Below are 21,403 nucleotides of genomic sequence, written 5' to 3' on the forward strand. Positions count from 1 at the left end.
AATAAACTAGTTGAAAGTAAAAAAAAAGAGAGAAAAACGCTCTTATCGTTTTTCTGTTCTCTTCCGCTGTCTCCGTCTTTATTTGAGGTCAATATGATATGCACAGGTTGGCACCTATACAAACTCAAATAATGAACAGCAGTTCTTTTTGCCCGGCGAGTGTCCTTTGATGTCATGTAGTAGATCAAAGTTAACACTACACATGCACACAAACGACCAACAATCGAACAAACGCTTCTCACCACTGAATTTTATTCTGGACAGCACCAAATTTGATATAGGCAAGTAGATAAGAATAAAATTGAATTGCCAGTGGCGCTTGTTCCCCGCTTTTCTGTTTCTCGCGCGCGCATATATGCACATCCCCCTAGCCTTCCCACATGCTATGGCGTAAGCGGCTGAAAATGTTGAGTGGACCTATTTGCGAATAAAACTAAAAATGTCCCACTTTCGCCAGAAAGCCAGGCAAAGCCAATGATTAGACAGCTATACAAAGTAAATGTATTTTTTATCGGCCATATAAAATTGTGAATATTCGCTTACTAACTAAATTAGCAAAATAAGGTGTGACGTGCGCACAGACAAGCATGAAGACTTCTCACTCGATGACCGCGGACACTCGCTGTCAAAACGCTGGCATGAAGAAGAGCGCCAGCAGCAACAAGCGAATTGCCCTTCGTGCTGTCTCTTGCTTCAACGCGAACTAAGCGGCGAGAACACAGCGCGCAGGAAGCCAGCAGTTCGCTATAACCTCTGTATACCCGTCGAAGTTCGTTTTCAAAATAGGGCCCGCGTGGCCGCGCCACACGCAGCCACCGCCGGGGTAGAGCCCCCCCTCCTCCTCCCCTGCTGCCTTGCACACGATGGAAGACGGCGCGCGTCCTCCTTGCCTTCCTCCCTGTCGCGCGCGAGTTCGAGGCACCATCTTTCTCTGGTCTCCTTTGTATGCTTTAACTCAAACGCACAGCATACCGCGCCACGGCCATCCTATCGCACTTAGACTTCATACGGAACATCACGGCGACGGAACATCATGGCCTGTAGTGTATAATTTATTGCTATCGCAATAAATGGTTATGTACGTTAGGGATAATAATCTTATTTTTCTGGGAGGAGCTGCTCGAATGTGTCGCAGCGGTTTTAATACGAGTGCGGTATGTTTGGATTTATTTGGACGAAAATAGAACGTACCTGATTTATTTTACTTCCAGAGTACAATGAACGACGTGACCTTGAGTTTGGCTTCTGGCTTGGATGTTTATTGGGGGGCGTTCTATCGACAGATAGCGGCGACTTTAGACCCACAGACGCCTTTGAGATGGTGCCCTCCTTGGGAACCTGAATAAAACGTACAACCGTAAGTGAAAGGAGGACGCAATTTAATATGTCATTAATAAGGTCATTTATTCGTTCCAATGCCGTTTAGGCAGTGCATGCGTTAATGCTTTCTTTTTATTATGCTGTATAATGCGATGGACATTCTAATTTTTCTTCGAGTAGCTGCTTGAAAGTGTCGCACCGGTTGTTATACGACTGCGGTATGTATGTTTGCCTTATAGGGGACGAAAATAGAACGTACCTGCTTTATTTCACTTGCAGAGCGTAATGAAGGATGTGACCTTGAATTTGGCTTCTGGCTTGAACGTTTATTGGGGGGCGTTTTCTCGACAGATAGCGACGACTTTAGACCCTTGGAAACCCTTGAGATGGTGCTCTCCTTAGGAACCTGAATAAAACTTACAGCTATAAGTAAGAGAAGACGCACTTGAATTTGTTTTTAACAAGGTGATTTAATTCGTGCGGATGCAGTTTACGCAGCGCAGACAAATAGCTTTTTCAAACGAGTAGCTATTCCAGGTTCTCGGAGAATTCTTAAACGGACACTACAGAGAAAAATGATTTCTTCTGTATCAATAATTTATTTTTCTATGACATAAAACACTACTCTTATCACGATAAGACGCTTGGAAAAGCAGAAAAGGCGCAGGAAAGAAAGATGGGTGGCGACGCCTGCTTGAAGTTCCCGCACCTGGTCGCTGTGACGTTATGGATTTTGATGGCATCTTCTAGGGCCTACTTAATTATGTAGCTGTACAGATTGACTACATCGTGTTCTAAAGGAACGAAACATTAAACATGGCAAGTTTCGGGAACCTTTACTCAGCCAACGGGGCCCAAATGCGAAAAGATACTGTGGAATCCCTGACGTCCAACTGACGATTTCGGCGCGATACTCAAGTAGTGATACTTCGACCTTCATTTTCTCATCTAATAATCAAACTACTATTTTCAAATGACTGCCTGCAGCGTTCTGAAACAATACTTCATTAGGCTCAACTGACTTATGGTTTCGCTTTATTGTCCCTTTAAGTTGTTCCCATAATGCGCAAGAACTAAAATTTGCGAAATATAAGAGGACAGAAAGTGCGGGATACTCACGAAAATTGAAAAAAAAAAAATAGTTTGATGAATTCACATATGAGTTAGGCTAAGCCTGCACGGCGTATTGACAAGCTTTTGGAGAGTCTCTTTAAATGCGTAAGAATTTCTATAGCTACCCAACGAGGAAACCCGTCCGTCCCTCATGTAAGAAAAGATCACTTTCAATATAGGATCCGCAGCAGCGTGCGCATTGACCTTCGTGCTGCCTCTCGCTTCAGTGCGAACTAAGCGGCGAGAACAAAGCGCACTCTCTTCCCGCCGCAGACCGCTTTCAGTATTAACCCATGCAGCCGCGCCATACGCAGCCACCGCCGGAGTACGGTTGATCACGTTAATAATGGTTCGCATTGCGGACGAGGCAGCGTCATCGACCACGTCTACGTACGAGGTTTACCGAATGTGACACTGTTCAGTTACGTCCCGTATTACAGCACGCATCGCTCAGTGCTCCTCTTCTACGAGGCAGCGGCATCATCCAAACGCACCATCATATAACATGAGTGAACACTACTACTAGTCGTCTCTCCATCGTTGTCTCATGCCAGCATCAGTTAACATGTCGGTGTTGCAACCGCGCTTCTCCGTTTCACGATTATTTCGCGGTGTTTCTCAAGCATATACCAAACACAGCAGCATATGACAACGAAAGAGCAGCTGATTAGTAGCAAATGCTTAGACATCATTTAGATAACTCCCAGAGAAGATTCTTCGTGTATTTCTTTTTTTTAGGCCGCTTTTCCTATATGGTCGCGAACGCAGGTTCGTCATCCTTTCCACTGTTTTAGACAGGCACAGCTTCCAAACAAAATGGTCCTTACTCTCCCGCGTAATTGCGCCTAGGCGAGGTTAGTCCATAAGTGCACTACCTCAACCATCTTCAGGTTGCTCGCGTAACTCGGGCACCAGATAAAAAGACGTCCGAAAGACTTACACCACGGGATGGTTTCGACTTGAGCGAAGCGTTCCGTTTACCACTGTGGGTGCCATGGTGTCTCGTTGACTTCGTTCTAGTGACAGACATCGTGTCATCCTCCATTTCGCCGATTCTTGATGCTTCTTCTGCCTTTTCTTCAACGGTGACAGTTTGTGTGTTTAAATATCGCGGCTGGCACCATATGGTCAAGGTAAAGGACTGTTGTCGGCAAGAAAACCAAGAACATCAATTGCAAACGAACCTGACAGGAAAATCGAAGCTCTGCTCAACGATGGAGTGATATTGTAACCCGGCATCATGATCATAAGCAATTGTTTCTCAGCTGCCGTAAATTTGGCCACTATCATCATGACGTGCAGTGCCACTCGCATCGCCGCCACCATTCGTCATCTTCGATACCTACAAGCGTATGCACGCCCATTTGAGTCAGAATTCGCTTATAGTGGGTCTGCTTCGTATTATTTACAATGTATGACAGGGGCCGCCGTTATGCCTTCCTACTGGGCTTTCTGCATTGACCACGAACTCTGAGAAATGAAGCCGGTCTTAGGACACCCAGTGCATACCTGTGCAATGCGCAACTCGCTCTTGCGTGCAGGTCGCTCAACAACGGGATCTAACATCGCCGATGTTATCCGTCAGCTCATGCACACAGAAGAGTCTTTATAAGCGTGATTAATGTCCACCGCGGATGGGGTGGGGCGTCTTGAAGCGGCGGATCCACGATGCACAAGAGTTCGCATGCACTGCTCGGTAGATTGAGTGAGGGCAAAGTTAACGAAGTTTTTTCTTTTTTTTTTGTGGAGTAGGGCTTAATTTTAATGTTAACAAAACAAAATTTCGCTCTGCTGTCCTCCAGCCACCATGGAAACGACGGTAATACATACATTTTCTACGATTTGGCACAGACGAGTTCGTTGATAAATCCGAGTGTGTAGCTGCTTTTGTTTACAGGGAGATGTTCGCTATAACGTTTTAATGCAATCAGCATACTTAGGATTTTTCACACACTATCTATCTATCTATCTATCTATCTATCTATCTATCTATCTATCTATCTATCTATCTATCTATCTATCTATCTATCTATCTATCTATCTATCTATCTATCTATCTATCTATCTATCTATCTATCTATCTATCTATCTATCTATCTATCTATCTATCTATCTATCTATCTATCTATCTATCTATCTATCTATCTATCTATCTATCTATCTATCTATCTATCTATCTATCAATCGATCGATTGTCCAGCGAAGACGTGAACTCGTCGCGCACCCGGCTGGTCCCCCGTAGGGACCAGCAGGTCCATGGGTTGTCCATGGTCGAATGCGTAGCGCATCACGCTGCTGTTCTGAGGGAACAGGATTGGAAACCATCTCTCGGACCAACTTGGGTCACTGGGTATGTGCAACTCTTCAATTAACCTCTTTGACGCCACCTTGGGTGGCCGCGCATAGAGTTTCTCCCTACATTGAGAGAAACTCTATGTGGCCGGGTATACGCGCCACTATGCATGTATACAGCTCGCCAACAATGCCCTCTTTGATGCCAACTTGGGGAATGCCGTATGTGCCGCTGGGTATGCGGCGCGCTTCAATGACGAAAAAAAAAATTTTGTTTAAAATTTGTCGCGTGCACAACCGAAACCACGTCGTACATAGACAATCCTGTCTGCGGGAAGCTTCCATAGTGAACCACAGTTGCCTCTTTTCACCTCGCACGCTTCCACAAATAGCCCTCGTCCATAAGTTAAATATATTGTAACCCTCTCTCTCTCTCTCTCTCTCTCTTTAGATTTTCTTTATCTTGCTCGATCTGTTTGCTCCGCTGCCGCCTTGCACCCAACAAAAACGCCCATCGCTATCTCACGCTCTTACGTGCGCGTGCCACGTGGTGTAGCGAAGAAGAAGAAGCTCGTCCGTTGATGAGCGTTTCTCGCAACGCTTCCTGAAATCGCGATTTTCCTGGAATACTCAATATGGCACAGCAGTCCCACAGCCCACCTAAAGCTCCGCCGATGACGTTGTCGTCTCCAAGCGCCGCCAGTAGCGTGAGGGCGCAGGGCGTGGAACAGGTGAGCTCGAAAACAGCGTGCCACTATGGCGGAGAAGCGCTTTGCCCCAACGTGATGGTTCAGAACAACTTCAGTTTGGCCTAGTTGGTGTTTACTGCATATCATTGACCGCAAATAAAGACGGGGACAGCGGAAGAGAACAAGCCCGTGTCGTTTTTGCGTTCTCTTCCGCTGTCCCCGTCTTTATTTGCGGTCAATATGATATGTTGATGGTTCAGAGATTCGGTGGACTGCTCACCTCACTCGATACTTGTTCCTGTGCTCGATGGCAGAGAAGCTTGGAGCACAAACGCACTTGGTGCTGAAATAGCATTCGTGACCCTTCAGATTTTGTTCCGCGAAAGCGAATGCTCACTGCAGCTCTGCATATCGTCATAAACTGAAGTGCTTCTCCGCGAACGCTTGTAAATGTTCACGTATAACTTTATGGATGAGAGATTGAGAGCAATATTTTCTTTACCGAAATAATGTTTTTTTTTCTTCGCACTGTTATTGCGTTAAGAAAGCTTATGAAACAAATTTCTACATGGCCCACTAACGTTTTTCTTCCACGTTTAAAGGTCAGTTATTGAAAACCTGGAACGACAAGAATAGTCAATATTGCGTTACAATATTTCCAATATGTTTTATGTGTTATTGTACGAATAGAACATGGTCGTATTACACGAATACGCTGTTATAGTCAGGTGGAGCGGGCTACGTTTACTTTATAACAGAAAAAAAAAACTTATGTTAACCGAAAATGCTTGATGTGCGAGTAAATTTTTATGTCAGGTCAGGCTGTCAGTGGCCTGTTGTTGAATGCGCATAATAAGACCAGGCATATATTGGCTGTAAATTAACTGCCGGCGACTAAGTTACCTTTACCAGGTATTATGGCAACATTTTATTTATCAGCTCTGGCATTTTCGCTTAGCTGAGCCATTATAGATGTTGGCCGTAAATCACTCCGCGGCATTCAAAACCGTTGCGCAACGGTTTGGTCCCCAGAAATATTACACTTACATAAATTATAGGAAAAAAAAAAGCTGCAACTAAGCAAAGTTAGCAGGCAAAACATGCCGAACTGATCCGACAAAGAAAAAAAGAAAAGGAAATGTGGAATACACGTAATTAAACAATCACCGATAATCTAAAAAGCCACGTGGATGCAAAGTCTGTCGAGCTTCCACGCACAGACATAGACCAGCTCCAGACCATGACGTCATAAATACGGCGGCGTACTATTGCGCACCTCGACTCTATTTCGACCCTGCCGCTTCTGGTAGGCACACATGATTATTTTGGTCCCGAGACTTTAATCGTCGTACGTGCAGGAAGGCGCATATCATTGCGCCTACGAATTGAAGGAGCTCGACTAGAAATAACACACACACAAAAAAATTTCTCAATACTCTCCATGCACCTGCGTGATAATGACGTCACAGGTTTCTTGTTTACATACAGGAAGCTTGAGTTGTGTATATACTTAATGGTATCAGCCACTGGTTTTAATCCTCTGTCTGTGATTCGCTTGATTTCACCAGGAAGTGGATGCCCCGACGGCGGACAACTCTGGCGCCACGACGCCCCTCGGCCGACACTCAGCTTACAGGCACAGGCACCGAGCCGGAAGAGTGATGAGGAAGCCATCGGTAAGCGTTGTTTGTTAGCTATACCTAATGTACGCGATGCATATATGTGCGGCCTATAATTTATCGCACACAGACACTGTTTCCTGCTGTGGCCAACTACTTTCGGGAATTTTCGGCTTATTGGATTTTCGAGCTAAACTATCAAGACACCGTGCAGAAGCTCAGATTGGCTGCCGCTCCAGCAACGAATAGAACAAATCGCTAGAGAGTCTGTGTGTATCGTGCGTTCGGCGGATGGGCCCAATTAGGCGGGGCATTACTTACTGGTTTCGAAGGTCTGACGCTTTTTCTCACCAGACATATATGTATGAATGTATGCATGTATATATATATATGCATGTATATGTGTATGTATGCATATGTATGCATGTATATGTATATGTATGCATATGTATGCATGTATATGTATATGTATGCATATGTATGCATGTATATGTATATATATTTATATATATATTATATATATATATATATATATATAGGGGCACCATAGGTCATGCTTGTTTGCCATTTACGCAACGTTTTCGCACGAGAGATTCGTCCCGGATTGCAGTGAGCGAACTGAAACTGGCACTTGCGTGAACAGGGCCGATTGATTGCCAAATGGTTGATTACGAGTCGAAAAGGTCTGTAGAAGCATTCTGACGCGTTCGTGCATTTTTGAGCGTCCAAGAACGCTTCGATTTTTTTAATAACTGTAATTAAAGAGAAATTTTAATCGCGTTTGGGCGCGAGCTATACCACGAGTGAAAAAGAGCCGTAACGGTCATAACCATTCACGCGTTTCGAAACTCCGGGACTAAAATTTTGCAATTAGTACTGTAGCTTGGCCTATTATTGGTGCATATTTATAACATGTGCGATGGGGCGAAATAACGGAACGCAGACACATACACTGTCTTGCGTCCTCGTTTGTTTCGTGCCACTGCGTCTATTCCAGTTAAGCGCTCTGCCTCTTCCGCGTGTTTATATGTGCCAATCAGCGTTTCAAACATTTCAAAGTACCGAATGCAGCGAGCGAATGAAAGCTTGTAAGGCGTATTTGTGCTGCCTGAAGCGGCACAAATACGACCCATTATAATAGTGAGGTGCTCGTACGTTACTTCAAGCTAGACCTTTATTCTTCGGTATTGAGAACCACCAAGAAAATCGCCCAATAAGGAATAAAAAAATGCCCGCACATTGTTACCACGGTCATATGAAAGGAAGGGATTGGAGAATCTTCTCTCCACGCGAAGGGGCTCCACGCAATGGATCACAAATCGCAACTGAATCACAATGCAAGCTGAAGCATGCGGGCTGGGCGCCGCCATATCGGAAAGTGGGTTTCTGTTCTAAAGTCTGCGGGATGCCTAAACCGACTTCTGCGGTACAAAAATTATATGGTTGTCGAAAAGTATTACGTTTTGAATAACGTCACTGATTCCCTATATGTATTATATATACATGCACGGAAACAGTGGAATTACTGTGACTGTAGACTTTGCAGCTGTAGTCACAAAGGTAAATAAACTAATTTTCCTTTAAAGCGCATTTCATTGAGTTAAATCCGAGCATAGGCTAACAATCCCCGATTGTTTGGTTGGTTTCCCATCGAGCTAGCTGTAAAGAACAAAAATGGCAATTTCACCCAAAGCGCGAAGAACTGACAGCGATAGCGTAGTTTAGCGATGCTGTTGAACCCTTCGGGCGGTGTTCTAGCAATGCACTGCTGCGGCTAAGCGGATGCGACATACGCGGGTGCGCCAAAATTTATGGCGCCCTTAAAAGCTTCAACACGCTGTGTATAGAGTCTGTAATGGCCTGGCACAGGCGTCACCACGGTGCCCGCAGTAATAGCTAGAACCGCGATATTGAAGTTTTTTTTGTTGCTTTCTTTTTGCTTTTTAATGGTCTAGATATTTAGGATAAAATGCATGCGCTGTGGATGAAATGTTTCAAGAGTTTTGCTTGCACGCTGCAATCCTAAAAAAAATAATAGAGAGAGAGCGAGAGAGGAAGTATTCAGTAAAGAACATAGACCTCGTTTGAGCAAGTTTGGCAGTTTAGCAGTATATCATCTATCTTGTATACACGGCATTGGTAGATATATAGGCCATAGTTTTACCTAAGTGTATACGGAACATGACGTTAACGGCGAGAATTCGCCTGCAGTGTACATATACTTGCGTTCGCAGTAAAAGTAATAACCACTTAATGGGAACCGTTACTTATATGCCGTTCGTTAAAGTCAAAGTTCTCAAATGACTGCGAAGACCTAGGACTCGGGGCAGTGCTATTCTAATGGTTACGCTTGCGAGAGGAATGGCGCTTCGCAGACACGCCAAACAGCTGTGACGTTAGAACGGCCTCAGCGATTTGCGGTACCCAAATCTCGGAGGTTGTGGACCTCCGCCCTGTCGGACTTGGAGCGAAACCGTTTTACGCTGTCTTTGAGAGCAGAGCGGGATGGGCGGACGTAATCTCCGCCTACAAAACGAGGAGGCCAGTAGTGCGCGGGAAAGTAACTACAAAAAAGGCACGCGAAGGTCCTGATAACTGTAACATAAGTACGAATTAAAAGTGAAAGTAAGAAACGTCTTTTTATTGCTCGTTGGAGGAGCACACTAAGTCAACGTCTCCTCTAAAGGCTTCTTTATAGCATGATAATGTGGCTTCGGCCATATGGGTTCATGACACTGTCCACGAATTACGAGAAAACGTGATGTTTTAATTTGACGCATCCCACGATGCCCCCAATAGTGCAGCCCAGCGCAATGTCGTTACAGCAACATGAAGGCACCGCAAGTTTTTAAAGCAATTTTTAGCTTAAATGACAACATTCAAAATACACTAATTTGTGCAGTGGCAACAGGGAGAGATTGCAGAGTAGCTAGAACCAAACACAAGTGTGCAAAACAGTACTTTCAGTTGTGCGGAAAGCAATAAATGCTGTATGTATGCAGGGTGCTTCACGTAACATGAACCACGGATTTTAAAAAAGTGGTCAACCACAAATGAATGAAACCAACGACTTATGGTTTTGCCGTCATGTGGCCCTTCTTATGATATATTTTTTATAATGCGCTTAATTAGTTAACTAAGATCATGCATGCAAAAAATTTCACATTCACTTTAGGGTCAAGTGCGTTTTGTTACGTTGTGGAGGGCATTCCAGAACGACCGATGCAATTTTTTGTGGCAACGTACATGCTGCATGGCGATTTTTCTTTTTCTGCGTTTAAAGAAAGCGCGCGAAATATGAAATAAAATCACGTGACTGAATAAACCAGAGGGGTGTGTGTGTGTGTGTGCGTGTGCGTGTGCGTGTGCGTGTGCGTGTGCGTGTGCGTGTGTGCGTGTGCGCGTGTGCGCGTGTGCGCGTGTGCGCGTGTGTGCGCGCGTGTGCGTGCGTGTGCGTGCGTGTGCGTGCGTGTGCGTGTGTGTGTGTGTGTGTGTGCGCGTGCGCGTGTGCGTGTGCGTGTGCGTGTGCGTGTGCGTGCGCGTGCGCGTGCGCGTGTGTGTGTGTGTGTGTGTGTGTGTGCGTGCGTGTGCGTGTGCGTGCGTGTGTGTGTGTGTGTGTGTGTGTATGCGTGCGTGTGTGTGTGTGTATGCGTGCGTGCGTGTGTGTGTGTGTGTGTGTGTGTGTGTGTGTGTGTGTGTGTGTGTGTATGTGTGTGCGTGCGCGTGCGCGTGTGTGTGTGTGTGTGCGCGCGCGCGCGCGCGTATGTGCTTTTTTATTTTACTGCTGTTTCATCCAGTGTCCTCATGTAAAGTATATCTGGCCGCGTTAGACAGTCCTCTGAAGGTGAACATCGACAAAGCACACACATTTTCGTGGTCCATGAGTTTGTAGTGAAGGGAGTCTTAAACATCAGCAATAGGAAAACAGTGCGAACAAAAGCGAGCATGTGCAAATATGGAGAAAAACTAAACATTGCGAAAAATGAATCCGCGGTCAGCATTTGGCCCATAACAAGCAGCTTATTAACAGCTACTAAGCTGGGCGCGTCCTTAGCGGCCAAACCTGAAGCTGTGAGTCAGGTTCCTCGATAATATCAGCTTTATCGTGCGTTTTTGTTGCCCCAACGCATTGCAGATGTTCGCGGACTTTGTCGCCAGGTTGACCCCGTCGCCGGCACCGGTCAGGCTGACTGTGACAGCTACTGAAGCTCAGGAACGAAGATTCCCACTTTCCGGCTCGGTAATAATAACCTTTATAAGTTTTGCTGCGGTTGATTAAGAAGAGCGTGGAGCTGTGGTATTTAAGCTAGCTGACCCACCCACCGGTTTCGTTTGGCTTGGCTTGGCAATGGCTATCGCTTTGCGGGGGACAAGTCATTCATTCGTTCAGTCAGTCAGTCAGTTAGTCAGCTTAAAGAACACGACTTCACGTCAATCTTGATTTCTTGTACCTTTAGTTGAAAAGAAACCTGTCGTCAAATTCGCCAAATCATTACAGAAAAATTCGAGAACTGTGGAGCAAATAGAGTGAACTGCTCAATTAAACATAGTGCAAGAAACTCAGGTTCCATTTTCTGCTTGTTACTGCGTTCGATCAGACTGAAAAATCTACTATCTTTGTCACTTTGGTTTTGGTGTCGTTGGAACTAATAGTTAGTGCATGCTGTAACGAGGAAAGTAGCTGTATTAACGAGTGGACTGGTGACGCAACAGACCAACATGAGTTTAGTGAAGCAAGTAAGAAATATCGCAGTGGCATGGTACTATCGGTGGCAGATAGCAGCACCATTCCTTAACGTTGAAGAGCTGGACTCTTCCTAACGTTTGGTCCCAGTGGCGCACAACAATGCCTCTTCGGCTCAACCAGCAAGCTCATCAATAATTCAGGATGATAATTTTACAAAAAGGAGGCAAAATGCGAACTCTGTTAGATATTACGAAACGGCAAAGTTGCAGCTCGCCCGTTACGGAGGCTTTGTGACAATGGCGCTCTGCAGCGAAGTACGTGGTCGCAGGTTCAATTCGCGACCGTGAGGCCCCGCTTCAATTGGGTATAAATGCAAAAGCGTTATTGAAGAGAAGCTTTTTTTTATTGTTTACCATCCCGGGTTTTGAACGGCTTTTACTGCAGCCATTTGTATATATTATATATACACGAATGATATGCGTTGCGCCCATAGCTAGCTTATATATAGCTTGTTCAATAAAGAGCGAAACTGGTGCTTTCAGATCTTAATCTCTGAAAATTATTATTTGGGCATCCCTTCCTGTATGCTCCCCGGTAAGTGAAATACACGCGTCGCATCGTTTCTACCACGCCTGCATAGCAAGAGTCAAGCCATCGTTTGGCACGTACTTAAAAATCGCCTCCGATGCATTTCTACGACTGATTGCATGTCCTGTTTCATCTTAAAGCAATGTCGGTTTTTTTTACCCGCCTTCCAGGCATTTCAACAATCCACTTAACCATTTTACAGTCCAAATGTGGCACTCTTGGGGCCCTTAATGTACCTCACGATAAGCAGGGACATTCCTTTAACATAAAACAAGATATAGTTAAGACATTGGACGAGATTTTTAAGTAGGTGTCAAAATATGGCTTGATAGACACGCTATCTGAGCTTGGTGGAAAAGGCAGGACGAGTACATTTCTTACCGGGGAGTATATAGAAAGGGCTAAAATTACTGATGAATAATTGTAATATTTCCGAACATCAGCCTCAGTCTTTATTTATTTAGTGCCCTACGTGCAAGCGAACTAGCTTATAAGACCTCAGAATGCTGACTTGTACAGTCACCGCTGTTGCGTGTAATAAAAAAAAGACAGTTAAATTATTGCATATTAACCTGAACACATTAGTGTCACCTGTAGGTATCCTTAAAGCACACGGATGTCCTCGTGGAATAGAGCGATATGTTGTACCGATTCATTGATTTGGTTCTGAATGGTTTAGCCATTCGGCATATGCCCCTGGGTGTGTGCCCCATAAAGGCCAATGCTGCAGACTTGGTATGTGCCTCTGTAGCGTAATAATTACAGAATCCTCATATATAGCTAGTTGCGTGTCGCACTTCCCTGTTATACTCCTTTTATTACCATTATTTCCACGGGAAACATCGTACATGGCGTCTTGTTGACGTCTCACTGCGCGTCCGCCTGATTGGCGCCTTTATTTCAGCAGAGCTTGTCAGTGGCGTATTGCATAAGCGCGAAAATTGCATGAGATAAAGGTTGTGACTTCTGTGGTGGGAGGACAAACATTTCAGGCGGTTTCACGTGACATAGAATAAAACTGAACACAATTGCGCGTATCGCTGTTAATTGGATTGAACAGGTTCCACTTGAATACGCTTCGCTTCGCATAGATTCCATCGTGTGCGTTGAACTTGCGTTTTTCATCCTTCATTTTTACGTTTTAGGCGCACGATGAGAAATACTATATGGTGAAAATTCAACCGCAATGTCGTCCCTCATATCCCAGCTGTTTTTTTATGGTGGTTAAGCCTCGTGAACAAGTTCTTTCGCTTATATTTTCATGGGGTTCATTACACAAGATAGTACCGCTACAATTACGAGGCTGGAATGCATGCAGGAATGGTGCACAGCACTGACGGAAATGCGTGCCGGAAGCCTGCACAGCACAGTCAGAGAATGACCATACACAAGGTAGATGATGTGAAGTGTCCAGATTTTCTGACCGTCCGTCCGTCCATCCTATTCCAACCCGAAGCAAGAGCGCTTAGGCGGTGCCAGCTGCAAGAAAAGAGTAGAACAAGCAACCCATCCAGTGCCGTTACACTCTGAGGCCTGTTGCTACTGTTTTCCATACACAGACCGACCGCAATATAATGGGTTATGTCGCTTTTTCAAGAAGTGTTTCCTGAATTTCGCTGTAACGTATGTTGTCCAAAACCAAGCCGCAGTGGTGGTGGTCCCCGAGTTCAAAATGTGAATCTCGAAGGCTATGCTTTTACTGATTGCATGCGGCGGAAGCGATTGGTGCAGCTGCAAGCCCGACATAGATATCGGCTTTTGGACACCACCTATCGGTGTCTCGGACGACAGTTAAATCCTAGTGATTATCTCGCGCACTATTTCCCTTGCCAGCACTCTCAAGAGCCCCGGCAGCGGCTCGACGACAGGGGACTCCAGAACCTCCTGAGTACCATGCACACGACGGCCACCAGCTCGCCCTCTTCCCGAGTCAAGGCGGCTGGAGCCGCCAGCAGTGTCAGCAGCGCCCGTAGTTGGGCGCAGGGCCTGTGCGCGGCGCGACCGCTCGTGTCCATGTTCGGCGCTGCATGCGCCATCATGCTGCTTCTCACTCTGGTGCTCTGGCTGAGCAGCGCCTACAGCGACCGAACCAGCCCGCACTGCGACACGCTCGAGTGCCGTTACTACAGCCAGTACCTCGACGACATCGCGAACACGTCGGTCGACCCTTGCCACGACTTTTACATGCACGTCTGTTCTCGCTGGGTGTCTCGCGACCGGCGCTCGGTCAAGCAAGCCGTGTACGAGGAGTAAGTGAGGGAGCGCCTGCCGATGTGGGATCGAAATTTCGAAGTTGCCCGGCCGCTCTCGTGATATCGTGTTTAGTGAAAGCTTTCGCGTAGAGCATAAAAAATGAAATCTGGCACGCTGGAACTTGTTCGTGGCTAATATAATACAGATAGCAGCACGGTTAGCAGTACTACCAATTTCTAGTTTATGGTCAGCGGTCTGAGTTCTGTCACTCGCTTTCGTACTTGGGAATGTTCAGACGCAGTGACAGACGGTGGCAAGCAAGCCCCGTACACGCACAAGCACTTGTGCGTGTCCACTTGCTTGAAAACCTTCTGACATTGCGCTGAAACATATATAAGTGTGTCTTACCAACGAGGCTGAACCACAACACTTGTTCGTCTTCGTCTGCACCGCACTTTTAACATTAGCCATACATATTTTGGTGTTGGCATAAATATCGAGCTTCGCTACGCAAGAGAAAAGAAAACTAACATCGTTAGACGCATCGACATTGCTAACATCGACATCGTCAGCGGGCCCGGACGTATCCTCTCACTTTGACGTATTCGATGCGTTACTCTACGCCGAACTTGCGGACGAACCAACGATGTCTTAGGGGGTATCGCATTTCTTTAAATGACTAGTTGACATATTTCCCAATATTTGAAGTTCTTCGTTTGGATGATTGTGAGAAACAGGCATCGATGAACTTCAGAAATATTTAGTTATCGCTTTCGCAAATCTAAACGTTTTAATACCGATGAAGATTTAGTGATGGGCGCTGTAAAAGCTGGTTTTAAGGCGGGCCGATCCCAGAAGCTGTGTAGTAAGTGTTGGTACGCGACATATGTATCTACACAATGACGATATCAAAACGCCGTGTCCTGTCTTCTCCTGTTCCTTAGCTTGTATCCCAGCAGTTCGCACTCTGAATTCAGCCATGAGATCAAAACGTGAATACGATATGTATCAGTATACCTTATTTGTACTGATGCGTATCGTGTACACGTTTTGATCTGGTCAATGTGTACAGATAAAAAGCTGACCTTCGACCATGAATGGCAGTATGACCTCCCCAGAGCAACCGGGGGGATAAGAGCGACATAGGAGTAGCGGAGTCATATGACGTGCAGAAGCACGTAACAGAAGGAGCTGGTTGTGCTTGTACGTGAGTGTGCGCGGCGGCCGCTCTGGGATGCGGAATGCTTTCTGCCGCAATGTTCTGTGTTGATGTTGTTCACAAAGTGATAACTGTGCTCCGCATAATGTGTTCGGTTATGTAGCCATAGTTCTATGGTGAAGGCTACTTGCATGGTCTATGTTACGTAACGATAGCTGTGGTTTATACTATAGAGATAAATGAAACAAACAAAACTCTGCCGCACTTTTGTGCTTTGGTTGATCACAGGTGACGTTGAGTTGTACACAACAGCAGGCAAAAATAGATGTAAATCACGTAATCGCATAGGGACGACCACCATGGCGACGAACATCCCCTAAAAGCCCCATGCAAATGTCGATAAATAATCTTCAAATGGAAGTATTTCACAATACTAGCGCATTATAGTCACCCGTGTGTGAAGCGTAATGCCAGTGACTTTTCATTAACTTCTAAAGAAGTTGTTTCGCTTCTTCCAAAAATGGAACGTTCATAACTTGAAACAAACTGATCATTGTCACACAGAAGAATTGCGTGTAATAGCACCATTGGTGTCAGTTCTAGTCCAGCACATAAAAGAATGCGGAACATACAAAACAGAATATTTTATATCAGTTTTCGCACCTTACACGGATTTTAGGGCATGCACATTAAAACGCACGAGTGTTCGCTCACGTGTTAACAGGCATGTGCTCAGTGGCCTATGATAACCATATGTTCTAATTAACATGCGTTATTCAACAAATGAGCATTTGTTAACGATTTGATAAGTACGTGTTGGCGTGACTACATCAACGTTCACCTGTAAACGAGCAGCCAAGTCTAATATATTTTTTTTTTCACTTTGACGTATTCGCTGCGTTTACTCTAGGCCGGACGTGGCGGACGAACCAGCGATGCTTTAGGTGCCGTAACACTCCTTTGGATGACCAGTGGTGAAATCATGTTTGCGGTACAATGTAGGAAGCGGTAGTATTGAACGCACACATACGCTGTCTCTGACATTAGTGCGAAGAATGAGGCGCTTAGAACTTCGTTATTTCTCATCGCGTTCCAGGTTTATAATGAAAGTGGCTTCGAGTGCTCTCAAGACGACAGTGCCCAGCAGCGGACAGAGCGCCGTACAGAAAGGGGCCCAGTTCTTCCAGTCGTGCAATGCGGTCAGCTCCGGACAGGTCAGCGAAATAGACACGGTAAAATCCATGCTGTCTCAGTTCGGCATTCGTTGGCCAGCGCTTACGAACGCCTCCAACCTGCTCGACACTATGTTCTCGATGACGGCTACTTGTAACTGGGGTGCCATAATTCAATTCAACATGGACCAGCCTGGCCTTCTCACTATACGACCCGCGAACTTCTACGCCGAAACGCTGCGCAGGAGGCGCATCATGCTCGAAGAACGGAGTGGAGCGAAGACCACGTACGAGGACTATTTTCACAGAATGGTTCGCACATTCAACACAGGCAAAGTGCCGCTCGCATACCGCGACCTTCTCGTGCTTGAAAGCGTGGCCATCACGAGCCTGAAAAATTCGCTCGCGCTCCCGATGCCGACGAACATTCGCAACCAGAGCATGAGAACCGTTATCGATGTAGCCAAGAATGCCATTGACCGCGTCTCCTGGGACAGCGTTCTTCAAAGGCGCTTGAACACTACGGTGGACACAGTGCGAGTGGTGTTGTTTGAAAACGTCGAGCTATTCTCCGCCTTCTTCCAGCTCGTAAAAGAACTTGGCGAGGCGAGGATGGCCTACTACCATGGCTGGGCTGTGATCCAGGCCGTGTCTGTGATTGTAGACGTCGATCTGGCCAAGCTGTTTTTTATTCGTGACGCTGACTACAGACGAGGCAGCACGCTGAGCTGCGCATCAACGACGCACGGATATATGGGTCTTGCCTTCTACGCTGGCTACATAAGGGACCAAGTCACGCAAGGTATGACCGACGAGTTGTCCTACATGCTTGCGAACATCCAGGAAAAAGCACAGGCAAGACTCGCTCTCTCTAAGTGGCCCGATGCTATGAGTGTCTTGAAGACTGTAAATAAGGCGGACAGTATCGACGCATCGCGCTGGATCTTTGAGAAGAGTGATCCCGATAAGCTAGATGACGCATACGGGTTGTTTCCCGACATGACCAACTCGCTATGGACAAACGTCGTGCTGGCCACGCAGGGCCGGCGCCGCGCGCCGGTCGACACGAGAATGCCCCTTTTTATGACCCATAACAACGTGCGCTTCCTCTACGTCGACCCTGCTGGTCACGTGGTGCTCCTTCCTCTGATGTTCGAGATGCCATTCTTCGTCCACGGGCCGTCCTTTCAAGGAGTGAAGTACGGAGCGCTCGGTGGCGAAATCGCGGACGAATTGTCGTCGCTCATCTTCGCGCGAATCGCCGAGATCGACGCCAACTTTCCTTGGCGAGCGGCGGATATTCCGTGCGTAGCCGAAAAATATCAGCCTGGCAACGGTAGTGGCCACCAGATAGACTCCGGCAAACTGCTGTTTCTACGAAGAGCAACGTCCGTGCGGTTCCTTTACGAGGCGTTCATGCACCTGGGCATTCAGAAAACTGCCCCTTTGCAACTCAGCAGCCACGTCGAAATGACGGACGTTCAGATGTTCTTTTTCTTCTGGTGTCTCATTCAGTGCGACACGGATGACGCGGCTACCATGTGTAACGAGGTCCTCAGGGGATTCGACCGCTTCGCGGCAGCGTTCCACTGCGAAAAAGGAAGCGCCATGGCATCGAGCCAGCAGTGCGATCTGTTCGAGTGTAACAGCGCCTTTAGGAAAACGAAAAGGCGCGAGTGTGACTAGAACCTTTGCCATACTACAGCTGCATGTTTGTCGCTTTCTTATCGCAGGAAGAAATTTATTTGTGATCTGTTTGCTTGTGAGTATAGAACTGAACCAGTTGACATGTCATTTAATGCATGTGGAGTGAAGGTGTTCAGTGACAAGAGATTTTACCGTTTCCTAGACGGAGATTCTGGACACGTGAGCATGGAGCTACATGTAAACATGTTTTTAGCTTGGCATGTATGAATATATTATAAGCAGTTAGCCCGGAACTCGCTTTCACGCCTAGCTTTTAAGTGTGGAAGTTTGTTTTTTATAGTATAAATATCGCTTCGAGAAATGCATGGCGTATCTGCACTCTTATGCCTCACATTCAACTTTATCTTTTATCACACCTGCTTCTACCGCCGCTCAATATCGCAGGACCACAGGGTTATATAAAGAATAATAATTTCAGGAGTTTTTAAATGTGGTACCCTCCAGAAGAGTGTTGTGGGGCGTAAAAAACGTCAGCACTCCCTTTATTTTGGCATGTACATGTTTGGAACTCCTTTTTTACAATCCTGAGCAGCAGGTCAGAACATTGAAACAGGTGGACCTGCCAGCTTTTTTTTTTCTTTTCTCTCTCTCGATTTGTGCCTTCTCGAAACCATGGTGCCGAATTGGCGTGCATAATCAGTGAAGTTTGTTATGCGTTCTTGATATATCTTCTCGTGCGCAATTTGCAGTCATGAAAAGGCGCCGCATTTCACGCTCGATGTTTTGTATCCTCTTTGATATATTTCTGCAGTGTAGTCTGCGCGGTGCAAGGAAGGCTCTTATTTTAAACTGCGCTGCCCACTACAAGTAGTCTATCGGAAAACATCAGCATAATTAACAGACGTTGAACTGCCATTCTCATTTTTCATTTGTTCTTATGGCAGGAGCAAAACTAACAGGGCACGCACTTAGTTTAAGGTCATTTCTGTTTGCCGTAATGGGATATATGTGCGGCGCTTGGCTTTGATATGCACCAGTTGCTATTTCGGCGTTCAAGTTGCCATTACATATGTCGTGTAACCGGCTTCTTTTCCCTGGCTTTGACCAACCAAGCGCTTGTACTGTTAAATTACTGAACGATTTCTCGTCTCTGAAAGGCATCTTTTAAAAATATTTAGAGCCCTGTGTTTGAAAAACGCGAATCGGTGATTATAATTCGAAGGATATGCCCCAAGGCACGAAAAAAATGCTTAAATATCGCCCATTATAGCGGGGAGTGCCCGTAGCTACGCAGGTAAACAACACTCTTGCTTTAAAGAAGCAAACCCCTCTCCACCTCCAATAATAATAGAATGAGATGCTTGCTTGCTTGCTTGCTTGCTTGCTTGCTTTGCTTGCTTGCTTTGCTTGCTTGCTTTGCTTGCTTGCTTTACTTGCTTGCTTTGCTTGCTTGCTTTGCTTGCTTGCTTGGCTTGCTTGCTTGGCTTGCTTGCTTGCTTGGCTTGCTTGCTTTGATTTGCTTGCTTGCTTTGCTTGCTTGCTTGCTTTGCTTGCTTGCTTGCTTTGCTTGCTTGCTTGCTTTGCTTGCTTGCTTTGCTTGCTTGCTTTGCTTGCTTGCTTTGCTTGCTTGCTTGCTTTGCTTGCTTGCTTGCTTGCTTGCTTGCTTTGCTTGCTTGCTTGCTTGTTTTGCTTGCTTGTTTTGCTTGCTTGTTTTGCTTGCTTGCTTTGCTTGCTTGCTTTGCTTGCTTGCTTTGCTTGCTTTGCTTGCTTTGCTTGCTTGCTCGCTCGCTCGCTCGCTCGCCAAGAAGCCGGCGGTTAAAAGCTAAAGGGAAGGGGAGAGAGAAAAACTTCAACGTAAAATTAAATCGGGATGAAGTATAACGTTCATGTTAACTAAAAAAAAATAGATTTGCGTGGCAGATATAGAAATATTTTTTTTTGTACGAGAAGCTATTGTAAAACATTAGAACTTCACCTTTTTCCATGACTATTTAGCGCTACCGATGTCGCAATGATACCCCCGTGAAATTCTGAATAACATAACCCTGAAATAAAGGAATGGGGTCCAATCTACCAAAAATAACGGGTCTACGAACGCTACATATAACAAAAGCATGCTAGCAGAGGTAACGTCACACAGACAACACCGCCTTCAGCGTGTGAAAATGTTCTCAGGCTTTAGCCAACCAAACTGTTATTTTGCAGTTGGCGAACGCAGGACACCACTATAGCAAAGAAAATCAGCTCGTCTTCATGAGAAAAAGAAAGACGTTTAATCCAACAACTGTGATTTGTTCGTTATGGCATGCTCCTTCAGGTAATTGGGAGATCGGCTTTCTGCTACTAACGCATTGCTTGATGACAAAATACAAAAAACAAAACTAACCACCTGAGTCACAGCAATCATCACAGGTATGCTTCAGTCCACACATTCGAGAGTCAGGAAAGCTTGGTCCCTCTTTCGAACTGCGTGTTTGGTTCGGCCACAAATCCTAGGAGGTCTCGTTTGGAAGTGTGCTCTCAGCTTCAGACGGCCTGAAGAGAGATCGGCCTCTTCCAGACCTGCCAGATGCTCCGAACAAGTTGAGTAACAGGCCGCCTTGTCTACCGCGGCTGCGGTCCAGGTTAAGGTTGAGGACGGACGGGATATCGATGCCGAGGTCAGTGCCACGGCTACGTCCGGTGAGCAGCTTGAAGTTGAAGATATCCGGAATGTTGATGCCCAGGTCGAACGGATCCTTAAGTATACGCACAGGTCCGTCGGCAGGTACGACGTCGTCCTGAGGTGCCGGGGCCGACAAAACGGCGGCGAAAGCAAAGGTGACGAGCAAGACGGTCACAACGACGCGGCGCATTCCGAGCGAGTGCATCTTTCCGGACGCGGTCAGCAAACACTTGGAGCAGGAAAATTTTCTCAAGTCACA

The 21,403-nt window shown here is 46.1% G+C and overlaps 1 protein-coding gene and 1 long non-coding RNA gene across 3 annotated transcripts in view; one reads left to right on the plus strand and one right to left on the minus strand.

The window, feature by feature from the left end:
• Positions 1–21,403, minus strand: part of LOC126532091 (uncharacterized) — a 176,419-nt gene that overhangs the window by 3,466 nt on the left and 151,550 nt on the right. For both annotated transcript variants that reach the window (XR_011894798.1, XR_011894797.1), the window contains exons 3-4: positions 1,580–1,726; positions 1,192–1,338 (exon numbers count right to left, since the gene is read on the minus strand). This is a non-coding gene — a long non-coding RNA (uncharacterized lncRNA). The remainder of the gene's footprint in view (positions 1–1,191; positions 1,339–1,579; positions 1,727–21,403) is intronic.
• On the plus strand, positions 11,059–14,573 carry LOC126532092 (uncharacterized). Its single transcript, XM_050179782.2, has 2 exons — positions 11,059–11,273; positions 14,142–14,573. Exons 1-2 carry the CDS (start codon positions 11,169–11,171, stop codon positions 14,559–14,561), a joined length of 525 nt encoding a protein of 174 aa, XP_050035739.2. The 5' UTR covers positions 11,059–11,168; the 3' UTR covers positions 14,562–14,573.

This window comes from Dermacentor andersoni, chromosome 5, assembly GCF_023375885.2.
Source record: "Dermacentor andersoni chromosome 5, qqDerAnde1_hic_scaffold, whole genome shotgun sequence".
Lineage (NCBI taxonomy): Eukaryota > Metazoa > Arthropoda > Arachnida > Ixodida > Ixodidae > Dermacentor > Dermacentor andersoni.